At 35.2% G+C, this 17,022-nt stretch overlaps 1 protein-coding gene across 6 annotated transcripts in view; it reads right to left on the reverse strand.

The window, feature by feature from the left end:
- The window catches only part of LOC108207043 (ABC transporter C family member 12), a 38,127-nt gene extending 24,793 nt beyond the window's left edge, over window positions 1-13,334 (reverse strand). Inside the window, exons 1-11 of one of the 6 annotated variants that reach the window (XM_064086424.1) lie at window positions 13,125-13,331; window positions 12,064-12,550; window positions 11,312-11,490; window positions 9,246-9,285; window positions 8,248-8,404; window positions 7,695-7,784; window positions 1,633-1,666; window positions 1,432-1,512; window positions 1,306-1,330; window positions 492-548; window positions 274-339 (exon numbers count right to left, since the gene is read on the reverse strand). In XM_064086424.1, coding sequence (XP_063942494.1) covers window positions 274-339; window positions 492-548; window positions 1,306-1,330; window positions 1,432-1,512; window positions 1,633-1,666; window positions 7,695-7,784; window positions 8,248-8,404; window positions 9,246-9,285; window positions 11,312-11,490; window positions 12,064-12,396 — 1,062 coding nt within the window. In that variant the 5' untranslated portion in view covers window positions 12,397-12,550; window positions 13,125-13,331. Of the gene's footprint in view, window positions 1-273; window positions 340-491; window positions 549-1,305; window positions 1,331-1,431; window positions 1,513-1,632; window positions 1,667-3,116; window positions 3,154-3,179; window positions 3,220-7,660; window positions 7,785-8,247; window positions 8,405-9,245; window positions 9,286-11,311; window positions 11,491-12,063; window positions 12,551-13,124 lie in introns of those variants that run through there. The other 5 variants (XM_064086420.1, XM_064086419.1, XM_064086421.1 and 2 more) reach the window with 5 other exon arrangements.
- Between the last annotated feature and the right edge of the window lie 3,688 nt (window positions 13,335-17,022).

A 17,022-nucleotide genomic window follows, 5' to 3' on the forward strand; every position in this document is an offset into this window, starting at 1 on the left:
AGCACTGCACATCGTTCCAAAGTTCATAACATATGCATCATAAAAGGAAAAAAAAAACTATATACAAAATACAGCTTTCACTAAGTGAATGATAAAATCAAAGAACATATACTGAGGTTGTTGACAACAAAATGGACATAGAGATTATGCAATCAATAGAAAGGAAATAGTACATATAAACCTATAAGAAAAGGGGTGGGTGAGTATTATACATGGTTGACATGGAACTATAATAGACAAAGATCTGTATACCAAAAAAATTAAGAATCATACCACCCCTACAAAAATTAGGAAGGCATACAAATAACCAATCCAAGCTGGATCACCTCGCTCTAGTGACTGCAATTTTAATAGCACTAGGATCAGTCTAGTTGCAAGCTACAGGCTTAATATGCTGGGTAATAATAGTAACACTTTCAGATGTTACTGTGAGTAATTTGTCAAAAAATTTCTGATGAGAGAAAATACAAAATATCCGTATCAGAGCGAACCTGCAAGAGACGGTTTAATATAACAGGTCCTACAAACTGTGAGAGATCATTTCCAATCTACAAGTTGAACACAGAAGAGTTAAAAACCTAAGACCATAGATTTATCATTCTTAGTTTGATATAAATATCAAATTTATTTGCTCAAAAGCCACATTTTCTGGTGTGATCATTCACGACTTTATCTTGTTTACCAAACATTAGCCTGATCTGGATCATCCAAGTTTAGTATGCTATCAAAATTCACTTGAAAGTTCAGTTTTTAGGATTCTCTTCCCAATATCCGTGCCTTAAAGTTAACTCAAAGGAGTCGTCAATCAGCCAAGCAATCAAATTCAATAATCCTGGAGCCTACATTATACCACGGCAACCCGTTTTTGACAAAAGATATGACATAATTTAATCTATGGCACTTGAATTATCGTGAGTACTAAGTTGTCGTAAAGGGATATAGAAGACTTTTTATGATGCAAGTAAATGAAAGTACCTGGTAATGTGTGGTATGCTTTTAGAAGTTCAGGTTGGAGACAGTGAGAGCAGATGAATTTCACTTAAATGGATTTGAAGTTCTAAATTGACACTAGACAACTTAGCCTTACATCATGCAAGTGAGTATCATATACATAAAAGTATGTACTATGTCTCAAGACTGCATACCAATAGACTCTTAATTCTTGTGAAGAGACTCTAATGCAATCACAATAGCATAATGAAGTGCATACTCTTGGATCCGTTGTTGCTAGCTATATAAAATTAGCATGCTAGAAAAGAAAAGGACTTCAACAATACAGATATTATAGAGAAATGAATCGATTACTTTGAAAAATCCACCCAACCAAAACCTGCAGAGAACAATTAAATATGATTCAGTACAAAATAGAAACCTATATGTCAGAACAGAGGTACAAGTCACAAACCACAAGTGGTATTATTCAGTGTATACCTTCTTCCAAGACTACTATTTAAAGCACGTAATAGCCATGGCTTCTCCTTTTGAGATTCTTCCATCCAGCATTGCAGAAACCTAAAACAATTTGAGAGTTAAAACCTGTACATTGCAACTAGTTCTTATTTATTACTAATTCACTTATCAGTATGGGACCCAAAAGAAAGGGAAGTATCAGAAGGCCAAGATCATATGTACTTTATCCTTAATGTTTCACTCTGATCCCATGTATCTGATAAGTGGTATTTATACGCACTTATAGGCCTTCATTTCCACTTAAATTGATTGGTTGTACTTAAGTGTTTAGTGTCTTTTGATGTGTTTTTATTGTTTTTCTGTGCAGGTCACGAGTTGAGGTGATGAAGTGATTTTCTATCATTTTAGGTTGGTTTTGGTGCATTATTTGCAAGAATAAAGAATTGTGGATTCATCGCGACTTGGGATTTTGTGGGTATATCTTCTACAAACCCTCACGAGAGCACACTCGTCCACTAGAGCTATCTAGGGGTTTAAAGGGCTTGTTGCATATGCTAAATGCAACCGTGATCACCTACGGAAGTGGTACTAGAGCGAGGAAGGACATGCACGCGAGAACGAGCGAGAAACGAAGAAACAGGGCCACCATGACAGACAGTAGCGCGCCCGCGCTACTTGTTAGCGCGCCCGCGCTACCTTCTGCTGTCACTAGCTCGCCTGCGCTAGTTTAGCGCGGCCGCGCCCAGCAGAAGTACCCCGGGCCGATTTTTACAGCTATTTTGACGGATTTTCGCAGCGGTCGAGGCCCGGTTGACTTGGTCAATGTAATTTAATTTCTCGTGTGTAAAACCCTAGCCTCGCACAAGTAGTTTTAGAATAGTAGAATATCGTATTATTCAATTTTTCTCTTATAATCAAGCACATTATCAGTTTGTATTGGATCGTTCTTCGCGAGGAAGTGACAGTTTCGAGCGAGATCGTGAACAGCAATTCTGTAACGTGTGATCTTTATTATTAATTCAAGCATTTTTATTCCAATTAATTCTTGTCTTGTATTTATCATGTTTTCACTAGAACCCATGATGTCGATTAGTTCGATTAGGAACTAACCGCCTTCATGGGATTCTAATGGATTTATCGATGTAGTCTAGTAACGAATATTAATTACTTGATCTTGCGACGTACGTTGATTTCTTTGCATGAGCCGTGCTTATTCTTCTTAGGAGCGTAGCTAACTTCTAAGTTGTTTGTTAATTCTTTCTGAAGCGAGAGTGGATGATTGAATTTAGAACTATGCCATGTAAACATAGGATTATGTGAATGAAACATAATTTGTGGTAGACTTGAACTATTTTTATCACCCTGTGTAATCACGATAGACGACTTGCTATTAAACCTCTCTGCTTACACTACCGCTATAGAGATATAGGGTCTGAGCTTTGTTGGTGTCCATGAGATTTCTATCTTAATTGTGGATTTCGATTGGTATGATATGTGTGCAACGAGAGTTGGCATGTATTACTTTCGTGTTGTCTGATTAGGATCAACAGTCGCATGTTAATCAGTAATTTCAATTCTAGATGAATTCGATAATGAAGTTAGAATCCCATGTGTTTTTCCTATTCTGAATTTGATTAGTAATTTTAGTTATTAGTATAAAAGAAACCATCCTTGTTAATTGTCTTGGCAGTGAAAATTGATCATACATTGTTGCATAGGTGCGTATTCTTAATTCACCAGTCTCTGTGGGATCGAACTTAATATATAACTTGTGATCACGTGCGCTTGCGTGTAGATTTTTGCGAACAAGTTTTTGGCGCCGCTGCCGGGGACTCGGTGTTAATTAATTAGTTTATGTACTTGTCATCAGTGTGCATTAAAATTCACTGACTCGGATTCTTTTCTCACTTTTCTTAGTTGTTGTTGTATCTATTGTTTTTGTTTAGTTATTTATAATGTTTCCTTTGCCTCCTTGGGACTTCAGTTCCAAGTGAGGTAGCTTTTACTGCGTTCTTGGCTGTGTTTGTGCTGTTACAGGGTTACAATGGAAGAAGTCGATACCTTTGCACTTCTATCTTCCATAGTTGAGGCATATTCGTCGAAAGCTACAGAGCCGACCTTGTATCCGATGAGTGTCGATGAGATGTCACAAGTTGCCCCTACAACATACAGCTTCTGTCAAGTTTGTGGTGTTCAGGGTCACTATAGTTATGAATGCTCTTATAACCACTTCAACTCTCAGAATACTCAGTCGGGACATGGATATAATTATCAAGAAGGATATGAGTACAATCAGTATTCTAATTCTTGTGATCAAGAATGGATGGATCAACCAGATTTCTCTTACATGGACAACAATTTTGGTGATTTCCCATATCATGGTCAACATCAATTTCAAGAACAAAAATTTCAGCAACAATGTTATGAAGAACCTCCAATGCAACAATATGATCAGTTTGAGCAACTGTATTATCAGCCTCAATATGAGCAACCACAATCTCAACAGTATCAATATCCTCAAGTACAAGAGCTACAGGTTCCTCAACCCACTGTAGAAGTGCTTTCTGATCAAACAAATGAGGTATATGATATGTTGGTGAACATAAACAAGACGCTTAAGGAACTCAAAGCTACAGAACTGATGATGGAGGCTCGACTTGAGCGATTAGCTAGTTCTTTTACTGTCGAACAACCCGATTCTTCTCCACTTATAGCCACCCAAGTTGAAGATGACATAAATGCTACCATTCTTACAAATGATGGAGATTGTGATAGTTTTTCGACCTGGGATGATGATGTGCCTATTAATAAAGAGGAAGATCGTGTCGCTGACGGCAAAATCGATGAAGTTGTTGTTGTGGACCGTGTGGGCGATGATGAGGTGCGTGAAAAAAGCAATATCGAGTTGATCGTAGTTTCTCCTACACCAGGTGTGCTTGAATTACATTTCCTGAAGGGGATTAGCTCAATCAAGGTTGCTCCATGTTCTGATATTGAAAATTTGGCTTTCAATCCAACCTCTACCCCTATACTTGAGAGTACATGTTTTAAAGCTGACATGATGATTGTCCAAGATGATCTTACACAAAATCTGGTGGGTTATCCAGTCCAAAAGGCTCTTACACTTCAACTCTTGGAAAAAGAGGATAGCAATTTCATCTCTTTATTCAGTGACATGAAAGGCCAAGAAGTTCTTATGACTCCTGTGAAAGTCTGAAAAACCACCACCCGAGCCTCCACCTTGTGTGAAAGTCGACGGAGTTCGGTCCTTTAATGGATGTGAATTTTTTCGTTGTTTTATCACAAAGTTCTCTGAAAGTATAAATGTCGATCAATGGTTACTTCTTGAAGTGACAATTAAGTTTACTAACGTTTGTTTGGAGACTTTCTGCAGGACAAAGACAATATTTGATGCTCTTGATTTTATTTGTGGTGGCGAGATTTTGTTTGAGAAAATGGATACCCCATTTCTTAAACCTAAGCAGTATCCTCCACCTGATTCACCTCCAGCAGAGGAGGGGGAGGACTCGGACTCCGAGTAGGTATGTGGGTGCTCTAGCCTTTTTATCACTTTCAATGGGGACATTGAAAATTTTAAGTTTGGGGGTGGTAATCTAAGGAAGAGCATATATTATATTTTATTGCATGTGTTAGTTAGTTCATGTAGTTCACGTTTATTTTATTTTTCTCATGTTTTCTATGTTTTCTCATGTTTTTTTTTTTTTTATTTTTAATTTTCTCATTTTTTTTATTCATTGTCGTAGTTAGTATCACGAGCATTTGCATGAATTATGAAGTTAAGCCAAGTTAATTGCCTATGATGAGTTATGTGCGTAGTTCTTGATTAGTAGTTTCAATTGCAATGCTAGGTTAGTACTTGAAAATTGCTTGTGTTGGAAATTGTAATTCACATATGTTCTTGAGATAGGATTTAGACGAAATTCCATGAATTCTAGGATTGAATTGAGCATCCTTCAGCTTAGGTCTGTAAATCTTAAGTTTGGGGGAACTGAGGGGTAGATATGCCTTTCTAAAAAAAAAAAGAGTAGTAAATAAATTCACTAAAAAAATAAGTGGTAGAATTAACTAGGTTGAGCTCATTAGTACTCGAGTAATTAAGTCTGAGGGGACTTTGTGCCTAACAACCTAAAGCCCTTCGTGGTTTGGGATTGTTGACCCAACACTCGCTACATGGGTACTAGTGCATAAATCTTTAGGGATCTCAACCATTGCACAGTTAAATAAACCACTAGAATAAAGTGAATAATTGGTGTGTGAAGTCTTGTGGTGTTCGTAACGCATTTACACTGCGAAGCGCTCTGACCTTAGACCAAGCAATTAATCACCAATAAAAGAAAAAATATATAGTGAATAAAATAGAAGGGTGTGGACATTCTTTGGGACCTTGGCTTTTAGTTGGACTTGAGTGACGGGGTGTTAGTTTTAAACTTTTACGATTCTTGATTGGGATTCTGTGGGAGTAGTAGTTTTTGTCTTGTCTCAATAAAAGAGCATGCTTGCACACACGGGCACTCCACACTTGTAAATAGAAGAGTAATTGACTTAGTAGCGAGAGAGATGAAATTCGAGAACATTAGCACAATCTGAGGTATTATAATTGGCAAGGCAATTACTTCATAGTTTACTCATTCATCACGTAGTTGCATTCATGCATTGCATTGTATTATTGTATAGTGTCGTTGACGCTTGAGGACAAGCATCAGTTTAAGTTTGAGGGTGTGATAAGTGGTATTTATACGCACTTATAGGCCTTCATTTCCACTTAAATTGATTGGTTGTACTTAAGTGTTTAGTGTCTTTTGATGTGTTTTTATTGTTTTTCTGTGCAGGTCACGAGTTGAGGTGATGAAGTGATTTTCTATCATTTTAGGTTGGTTTTGGTGCATTATTTGCAAGAATAGAGAATTGTGGATTCATCGCGACTTGGGATTTTGTGGGTATATCTTCTACAAACCCTCACGAGCACACTCGTCCACTAGAGCTATCTAGGGGTTTAAAGGGCTTGTTGCATATGCTAAATGCAACCGTGATCACCTACGGAAGTGGTACTAGAGCGAGGAAGGACATGCACGCGAGAACGAGCGAGAAACGAAGAAACAGGGCCACCATGACAGACAGTAGCGCGCCCGCGCTACTTGTTAGCGCGCCCGCGCTACCTTCTGCTGTCACTAGCGCGCCTGCGCTAGTTTAGCGCGGCCGCGCCCAGCAGAAGTACCCCGGGCCGATTTTTACAGCTATTTTGACGGATTTTCGCAGCGGTCGAGGCCCGGTTGACTTGGTCAATGTAATTTAATTTCTCGTGTGTAAAACCCTAGCCTCGCACAAGTAGTTTTAGAATAGTAGAATATCGTATTATTCAATTTTTCTCTTATAATCAAGCACATTATCAGTTTGTATTGGATCGTTCTTCGCGAGGAAGTGACAGTTTCGAGCGAGATCGTGAACAGCAATTCTGTAACGTGTGATCTTTATTATTAATTCAAGCATTTTTATTCCAATTAATTCTTGTCTTGTATTTATCATGTTTTCACTAGAACCCATGATGTCGATTAGTTCGATTAGGAACTAACCGCCTTCATGGGATTCTAATGGATTTATCGATGTAGTCTAGTAACGAATATTAATTACTTGATCTTGCGACGTACGTTGATTTCTTTGCATGAGCCGTGCTTATTCTTCTTAGGAGCGTAGCTAACTTCTAAGTTGTTTGTTAATTCTTTCTGAAGCGAGAGTGGATGATTGAATTTAGAACTATGCCATGTAAACATAGGATTATGTGAATGAAACATAATTTGTGGTAGACTTGAACTATTTTTATCACCCTGTGTAATCACGATAGACGACTTGCTATTAAACCTCTCTGCTTACACTACCGCTATAGAGATATAGGGTCTGAGCTTTGTTGGTGTCCATGAGATTTCTATCTTAATTGTGGATTTCGATTGGTATGATATGTGTGCAACGAGAGTTGGCATGTATTACTTTCGTGTTGTCTGATTAGGATCAACAGTCGCATGTTAATCAGTAATTTCAATTCTAGATGAATTCGATAATGAAGTTAGAATCCCATGTGTTTTTCCTATTCTGAATTTGATTAGTAATTTTAGTTATTAGTATAAAAGAAACCATCCTTGTTAATTGTCTTGGCAGTGAAAATTGATCATACATTGTTGCATAGGTGCGTATTCTTAATTCACCAGTCTCTGTGGGATCGAACTTAATATATTACTTGTGATCACGTGCGCTTGCGTGTAGATTTTTGCGAACAGTATCTAACTTCCAAACATCCTTTTCAGTAATAGGTCTTCTGTATCCTTGCTGCATAAGAGGAGTAATCCACCCAAAAAACATCCCTACCACAAGGATTAGGCACCAGACTGTTAGTTTCAATGCAACGAATTTATCATTAGATATATTACTAATAGGCTCAAACTAACAAATTTTAGTACTATATATTGTGTAGCAAATTTGGCAATAAGAAATGGAAAACTATCATAGTCCACAAAGTACCCTACTACCGGCTTCAAAGAAAGTGAGTCAAACTTACCACACTGCCTTGTAAATTATTTCTCTAATATGATATATATATACTTAAAGCTATGTTGAGTACGACAATCTGATAGGTACATATTGCAAGACATATGTTCCTGTTAAAATAACACCCTTATGTGTTCATCATATATACAGGTAAATCGCAAAGGGGGTTTAAGTATGTGGAGAGATATATAGTGAACCTTCACCACTGATAAGTTAAGGTAACCAGCAAAAATATATAGGGAGCTTATGCAGTACTACTATTCAAGGATATATGCTCACTGGAAAATATGTTGGCCTCTCTCTCTGGACAAACATGATCACCTCCAAGAAGTGCTTCATACTTTGTGTCATCAGAAGACCCCGTTGACAGTGGGATGTAATTCGGATAAGGGTCCAGATTCGGAATGTAAAAAAGGAGAAGCATTCCAAACATAATCTGCATCATAACATGTGTTACATTTATCGAAACAGAGATTAAAGGAACATAATCTGCATCATAACATGTGTCACCATACTTTTATCTTTATGCCTTCTAATTCGGAAATTATAATCACCATTTATTCTGAAACTGGAGAACCGAATTTTGTCTTTTAATCCTACATATTTAGTAAATTCTTCTAACAAAGTCTGGTCCTCCACCAAACCAAGTTCCTAATAATTTACTCATAGCAGAAGAACCTTCTTTATTCAGGAACCCAGAACAAAGCCAATAATAAAAATGGGAAAAATCTCAAATTGGTCACTGAAGTGAGCCTGTGGTATCAAAAGTTATATCAAATTTAACGGGGTCTCATTCGTAACACTTTAGTAAAACATAATGAAGCTGACGTGGCGACTTGTGACTCAGATTGCAACGGTCACAGGAGATAAAAGAAAACTAAGATAAAATAAGATAAACAATTAAAACAATACAAACTTACCTTCAACAGTAAGTTTTTACCTTACCTTCAAGAATAGGTGCTAAAGGTGATGATCGTGGCGTTATGTGGCTTGTGACTATCAAGTTTTTATTTTTATAATTGTTTATCTTATTTTATTTTCGTTTTCTTTTATCTCTTGTAACCGTTGCAATGTGAGTCACAAGCCACGTGACGCCACTCAAACACTCTGTCAGCAAACTAACGTCATGTCATTATCCGTTACTAGAGTGGTACGAGTGAGACCCCGTTAAGTTTGATAAAAACTTTTGATACTACAGGCTCACTTCAGTGACCAATTTGAGATTTTTCCCTAATAAAAATACCAGAGATAACATTCTTCAGGGACAAATGACAAACCTTGCAGAAGAATGTACACATGTACAAAAGCAATACAAACCTGCACAAAAAGTAGCTATTTTTAGTGAACTTCCCTGTCAAAGGTTCACAAACACCTACATGCCTACTGGCTACTTACATCAGTGATTAATTTTAGTGCACATCACACTTTAAAATTTAATTTGAAGACCCAGTAATTTCTCTATAACAAGTAATATAACTCAAAAAAAATTGTTAACTCTACACAATCAAACATTTCACATGTCAGTACAACCAACACAGATCTCAGCCAAATTTCAGAGGTCACCAGACGACAAGAAGAATTTCAAACAGAAATGAGAACTACAGTACAATCTCAGCCCTTAAACAGGTGAATCACATGCAACACCATGATGATGGGGATTTGGGATCTCTCGATGAAGGTGTAGGCTTAAGAGTTTCGCAATCCCACTTTTCAGGGACTAGGGTTTCAAGGGATTACCAGTCGGAACAATGATAAGGAATGGACAGTTGAAGACCCAGGAGTAGGAGGGGAACTTTCAGACCGGAGGAACCTAGAGATGTCAAAAAATAGATCTACCAAAGTTTGATGGTACCAACCCGGGTAGATGGATTTTGCCGCCAAAGAGAAATTTCACCTTTTATTGTTTCAGTGACGAGGAGAAATTAGAAGAAGCGTTACCAGTGGGAGCATAGAAACAGAATGATTATGCGTTGGGAGGATATGAGGAGTTTAATCTTGCAGCAGTTCTGATCGCTACACATGGGGACACTTTGTGACCAGTGGCTCACCATAAAACAAAGAGGAACGATATAAGAGTTTCAAAGGCATTTAATCAAGACGACAACGACACTATAGAAACTTCTCCAAATCATTTTAATAGTCATTTTGTAATGGATTGAAGGAAGACTTCAACGTGCGAATGAAGTATGCATACGTTGAAGCAAGCCATGAAATTAGCTCAAAGTGGAAGAGAAGTACATGGGAGTACAAAAGTCCAATAAAGGTAAAGCCAAACTCACTCTACCTATCAAATTTCATCTACAACAAATAGCCCTAGTCTAGACCTTTCTCATAGTTTCCACACCTCAGGGTTAATGGTTTTAACATGGGGGTATATGGGGAAATCGGGGGTTACAACACAACTAAGCTCTAATCAGTCCTCACAGAACAGTCCAAAGACAATGACTCATGCATCCCTAACGCCAAGCCCATTGGTAGTTAGGCTTCTATCAGCCAGCAAATTTCAACACAAAAGAGAAAAGGCGTTATTTTAGGTGCAATGGAAAGTGCATGGAGGAGCAGATATATAAATAAAAGAGTTAAGGATATTGCTTACAGAGGAACAGAGGAAGGGTGTTATAGAGGGATTGTGCACCTATCAACCCGAAGTTTCTTTAAATTCCATCATTGATTATCATCACCAAAGACGATAAAACTAAAGAGGAAATCAGAGGGAGAGTATGTGGTACTTATGATTGACCCTAGGGCGACTCATAATTGCAATCATAGAAAATTCAGGGTGCCTGTGGTTAAAACTAAAGAATTTAAGTGTATCCTTAGGAAATCGGGAGGCTGTAAGAGGTACGGGAAAGTGTAAGAATTGCTCCTACATTAGCTAGGGGAGATATTATCGAATATTTGTACCACTCGGGTTACAGGATTCAGATGCTATTTTGGGATGTTGTGGTTGGAGAAATTAGGAATTATTAAAACAAACTGGAAGAACTTTAAGGTTGAACAGCAAATCATGGTGTTACGAGAAGACCTGTCCTTAGTTCATTTATTGATTTTAATCAAGGCAATGTTAAAAACAGTTCGCAGCGAGGGAGGGGGGATTCTAGTGGAGCTCTATTAAGTAGATGGAAAAGGAGAGGTGCACAACAAACCAACAGCTCCTAAATTTCTATCAGCCAATACGAACAAGTTTTTCAAACATCTGACAGCCTTCCCGCTATAGTGATGAGTGACGATATAGGCAACAACCCAGTAAGTGTACAGCCCAATCTGTCGATTCCCACAATTCAAAAAGACGAGATTGAGAAAGTAGTGCATTAAGTGCTTGCATCAATGACCAAAAACTGACCTCGGGTAAAAATTCTTCAAGGAAATCAAAAAGGTCAGCATCACGGTATCTGCGACAAGGAGATATATAACTGCAAAGCGGATGTACCATCGAAATGCTCGAACATAAATTTTTGTTTCCAAGGCAATCATCAGCAACATAAATCCCCAAGAAAGAGCACTGATAATCAAGGAAACCACCTGTGATAACAATAATGTAGTCCTGATTATAAATGTTCTACTCTCTCATGGAGAAGAAACATAGGTGAATGTACTACAACAATAAAAGGACAGATTGTGCAACCTGCATAAAGATCTTCTATCCCATTCAGAATTCAGAGAGTGCAATTATATATATAATTGATTGAAAAACAAGAATAAACACATATAAAGTTGTGACGAACTGTAGTTGTATCATGCATGGAAAAACTCGAAATGGGGATTGTGTCATATGTTAAAGGGTGCAAAGTAAAAGCAGGGCTATTTTTTACTTTGTAAAGGATGTTTAAGTAGTGTCATATATTACAGTTCTTCAGAAATTGAATTAACTTGTAAATGTAACTGTTACTTTAAAGGAACTACTGATGCTGAAACCTGTAGATGGCATCTCCAAAGCCACCAATTATCCAATAAAAACAATTACTAATGACCAACTTATGGTACACCTTAGAAGAGCAATCATAGTAACTTAATAAAATTTGCAAGCTAGCCCTAATGATCATGATACATGTAACTAACTGATATGAGACAGAGAGGGAAAGAAAAAAAGCGCACCTCAAAAGGTGCAAACCCGGAGTCTTCATTCAAGTTAAATAGTGAAACCCCAAAACCCAATCTGAACAAAGGCTCAGCAGTACAGTAAGTGGTTATAACCCCCAATACATAGTTATAAACATTCGATCTCAGACAAAACCGCTGCACCATAACATCCCTTGTAATCAACCATATTCGGTACAAGCACAAAATCAAAAGCACCAAATGAGATACACTGATCACAAAAGAATCTATGCCACATGGTGTATAAGCACCAAATGCACTCTGCGTCTCGCTTGCCCAAATACCATACCTTATAGGCTGGCAATACCAATTAAGAACATTTAAACTCATTATTCTTTCACAACTGAACAAATTTACAACACTGACCACAAATTACATACTCAAACACCACTTCTTAGCAGTAAAACTGCGAAATTTTCATTCAGACCTTCCAATTTTCATCAAACACACTCCAAATTAATCACTTTCACAGCCATTGCAAAACCTGTAACAAACAGGTTGCAGATTATGTCAGTCACACTATTTAATTTCAAATATCAAACTACTCATAAAACAGTTAACATATATACTCCTTCCGTCCCACTCAAACTGATTTATTTCTCGACTAAAAATCATTGTTTTCCTATTTCTATCAAGTCAATCTATTAAATCTACTACTCAAATATATGACCTTAAATTAATTTACATTTTTGTGATTTACATATTTCGCAAAATCAACAATTTCCTATAAAAATCACTGTTTTACTAATTCTACCAAGTGAACAGATTAAATCATTTATCTACTACTCAAACATATATAATATTAAATTATTTTACTTTTTCGTAAAATACATATTTCACTGTTAGGGTATAATATGATCTTGGTTTGGTTACTTGACATGATATCAGAGTTCTGCCGCGCCCGAGACTCGGGTTTGACATGAAGGCAAAAATCAAAAAGTCATTTTAAGCGGGACTGAAATAGTTTGAAAAGTACTTTTTTCGATAAATCAGAAAAAACCCAGCTTTCACCAGAGAAATAACAAAATCGACGATAACAAAATCCATATCACACTCACATATACATATGCAGAGGCCAAGCGATCCGTGCACACCGATAACGAATGCAATCGAAGCACAAGTAAACTGAAGTAAACTACTGTGAAACTGGACGAAATATGTCTTAGCAGCTGTTAGCATGCTCGAAAGAATAAGAACATGGGACCCGAGAATCTTTAACTAGAAGTCAACCCAACCATTAATTGACAAAACTACAAACAGCCGACGACAAACAAATTTAGGAATCGTTTGGATATCTACCGGGTTTTATTCATTCTAAACTCATGCTTCCTCCGTCCCCCTTATTCTAAACTCATGCTTCCTCCGTCCCAGTTAATTTGTTTGATGAGAGCTGACACACATTTTAATGATCTTATAAAACATTGTTTGATAAATTATTTTGAATTTTTTTCCTCAATAAAAGTTTGTTGTTTATATTTTTCTAAAAAAAAGTTTTTTAAAAAAACAAGTTATACAACTATGTATTATATGTGTCTTAAAATGCGTGTCGAGCAGTATGAAAAACTGTAAATAAATTAGAGGGACGGGGAGTACATGATATTTGATCGGAAAAAAAAACTCAGACCTAATATCTTAAATCTCCGGATATGGGTTTTTGATAGTTGGGTATGAGATAGATGTATGAAACACATTCATATTTGATTTTTTTCTGTCTTTATTTAAGTAACAAAATATTAATGTTTGATATAAAATTAAATTAATGATGCAAAAATATGTAATAGTAATAATTGTATTAATATTTTTAATTAATATAAATTAATAAGTTATGTTTTACAAAAATTGTATATATTGATTCCAGCACTTAACCACACACATGATATCAAATATGATACCTCAAACTCATATCACATTTACACGATTTCTCAATATATTTGAATTTTTTGTCTCTATTTAAGTAATGAAATATTAATATTTGATACAAAATTAAATCAATATTGCAAAAATATATAATATCAATAATTTTATTAATATTTTTAATTAATATAAATTAATAAGTTAATTTTTACAAAAATTATATATATTGATTGTTTATAGCACTCAACCGCACACATGATGTCAGATATGATACCAAATGACCTCATAAGGTGTCGGCACTGTATGCATGCAGGGGGAGGACATAAATTTGACGATTCTGAAATATTGTCCTGAATGTATTGTTTTTATATTTTCTTTTAAAAAATATATTATTCTAATATGTTTCTCAGAAAAAAAATAATCAAAACACAACTTCGTCCTATATTTTGCTTCGCATAATATTTTTTAATTTTCAAATTTCTTGTAACGCAACTTGAAACCGTGTCTTTCTCCTCAAAAAGCAATTTCATCTTGATAATGTAATACTTGAAATGTCCGGTTCTTTTTGGTTGGATTTTATGTTATTTCTCAAATTACGCATTTCGTCACAAAATTTCTTATTATTTATTAATTTCAAAAATTATACATTTTAATTTTGACTTAATTTTATTTTTCCACGGGTGAAAAAGAAAGTGACTAAATTTTTCAGTTTCTATCTAGACATATATAATATAATAATCTTATTATATAATATCCTAACATTCGCTCAATAACAAGTTACTACGTCAAAATCATAATTACTTCTTTTGGTTTTCCATGACCTTTGTAGTTTAGGTCAGAACCCAAAGATAGATATTAAGGTTTTATTTGGTAATTAGGAGATTGAATCAGATATTTTGACTAATTATTGAAATAGTTGTTTTGACTAGCTGATTAAACTAATGATTTCTTGTAAAAGTGTTTGGTAAATAGCTGTTTGATTAGTTTTTTATGACACATACCAAAACCTCTAAACCAAAACGCTCAATAAAATAACTTTTTGAAAAAGGGAAAATAGATTTTTTCGTCACTCAACTTATTGTGTATTTAAAAACGTACCACTAAACTATATTTTTTTTTTCTTTTTGTCACTAATTTAAGGTTCGGATTTTTTTGTCACTAACGTTAGGTTCAGAATTAATTATTAACACTATTTTATTCTTTTTAGCATTATTATAATATAGTGGTAGTCTGCAATGTCATCATGATCTGATATGTGTCGATATCTTTATGTATAGTACTCCATATGTGCCCTAGGTAGTTAATCTTAGCGGACGAGTGTTTGACATGCTTCCAAGACTCCTAAAAGATTTAGTTTCATAAATTGTTTTATTTTTTCTGAATAAAAATTTAACTTTTGACTTTTTTACACAAAAAGAAAATATCAAAATCATGTTATGGAACTATGTTTTATAAGAAATGAGAACCTCAATACATGCCAAACATTGGGAAAGAAATATAAATAAATGAGATGGACGAAGGGAGTAATAGTAACATAAATGAGCGGTAAAATCGAGGAGAATTATATTTAGAATTCCGAAAATTCATTAAATCATCAATTTGAAATCAATATGACTTCAAACAATTTATCATCTACAATCAATTCTCAAGTAAAATTGAGTCAAGTGATACTATATTTTTGTGGAGTTAAACCACTATTAATTTAGATATCATATAAACCTCAAATCAAGTTTAAGAAATTCTATAATTGTCTATTATCTATTTTTGTTATAGTATTCGTCCTTATTTTTGTACAGTAGTATAAATAATTGCAGATGATCTAACCATGATTTTTATAAAAAAAAATATATAATATAGACACTAGATATTGCTCATGCAGTGCATATCGTAAGTCAGTTCATGGTAGCTCCTCGCACTCCTCACTTCACAACCGTCCTTGCCATACTTTGTTATGTTAAAGGCACCATATTCTATAGATTATATTATTCATTTGACTCTCCACTTGAGTTACATGCTTACTCGGATGCTGATTGGGGCGGTAATCCTACTACCAGATGTTTAACTACTGGATTTGTTTCTTTCTTGGAGACTCTCTTATTTCTTGGCGGAGTAAGAAACAATCTCTTGTTTCTCGATCAAGTGCCGAGTCTGAATATCGAGCTCTTGCTGACACCACACAGGAATTAATCCGGCTACGATGGTTACTCGAAGATATGAGTGTAACTCATTCTCTGGCCACTCCTATTTACTGTGACAGCAAAAGTGCTATAGACATTGCTCACAATGACGTCTTCCATGAGCGCACTAAACATATAGAGATCGATTGCCATTTCACTCGTCAACAAGTTTCCAAAGGCACAATTCATTTACATAGTATCACGAGTGCAGATAATACTGCAGATATCTTTACAAAAGCTCAACCTACTGGCAGTTTTGGCAATTACGTTTCCAAACTCAAGTTATCAATTCGAATGTTATCAATTTAATTCGAATGAAATATATATAGGTATAAAAAACATAATAAAGAACCCCGCTGAATCAAAATTATAATTAAGTACAGTTTATTTAGAAATCTATAGATTAAATTCACTTTCCTCCATTGTATTTCATACTCTATTTTATGATCATATTTCAAAATGATTATTATAGTTAATATTCTTACTATTTCTTTATTTTGTATATAATAATGAATTATATATTTTTATATAACTAAATGAAAATTAATTTTACAAATTTTCAAATTTCTAAAATATTATTTATAAAATAAAATTATTTTTAACTAATGTCACATATTTATAACATTGTGTTTTTTACAATTTATTAAATACGTGAAAAGTTTGGTATATTGGCAATTAATAGTTTGACAGTATGTAACAACTTATTAGGTAGGGAGGTAACCCCATAAAATAGGAACTCAAAATTAAATGGTTAAAAATCATTAAAAACTAAATTATAAACAAATAACTTGATGACTAAGGAACCCATGCAATAAAAAAGGCATTCAACTACAATAATAAAATCAAATATTTGTATTAATAGTAAATACAAAGTTAAATGACACATACTCACATGGAACAAAACCAAACTACAGTTTTTCCAGAG

This window comes from Daucus carota, chromosome 2 (genome assembly GCF_001625215.2).
Source record: "Daucus carota subsp. sativus chromosome 2, DH1 v3.0, whole genome shotgun sequence".
Classification (NCBI taxonomy): domain Eukaryota; kingdom Viridiplantae; phylum Streptophyta; class Magnoliopsida; order Apiales; family Apiaceae; genus Daucus; species Daucus carota.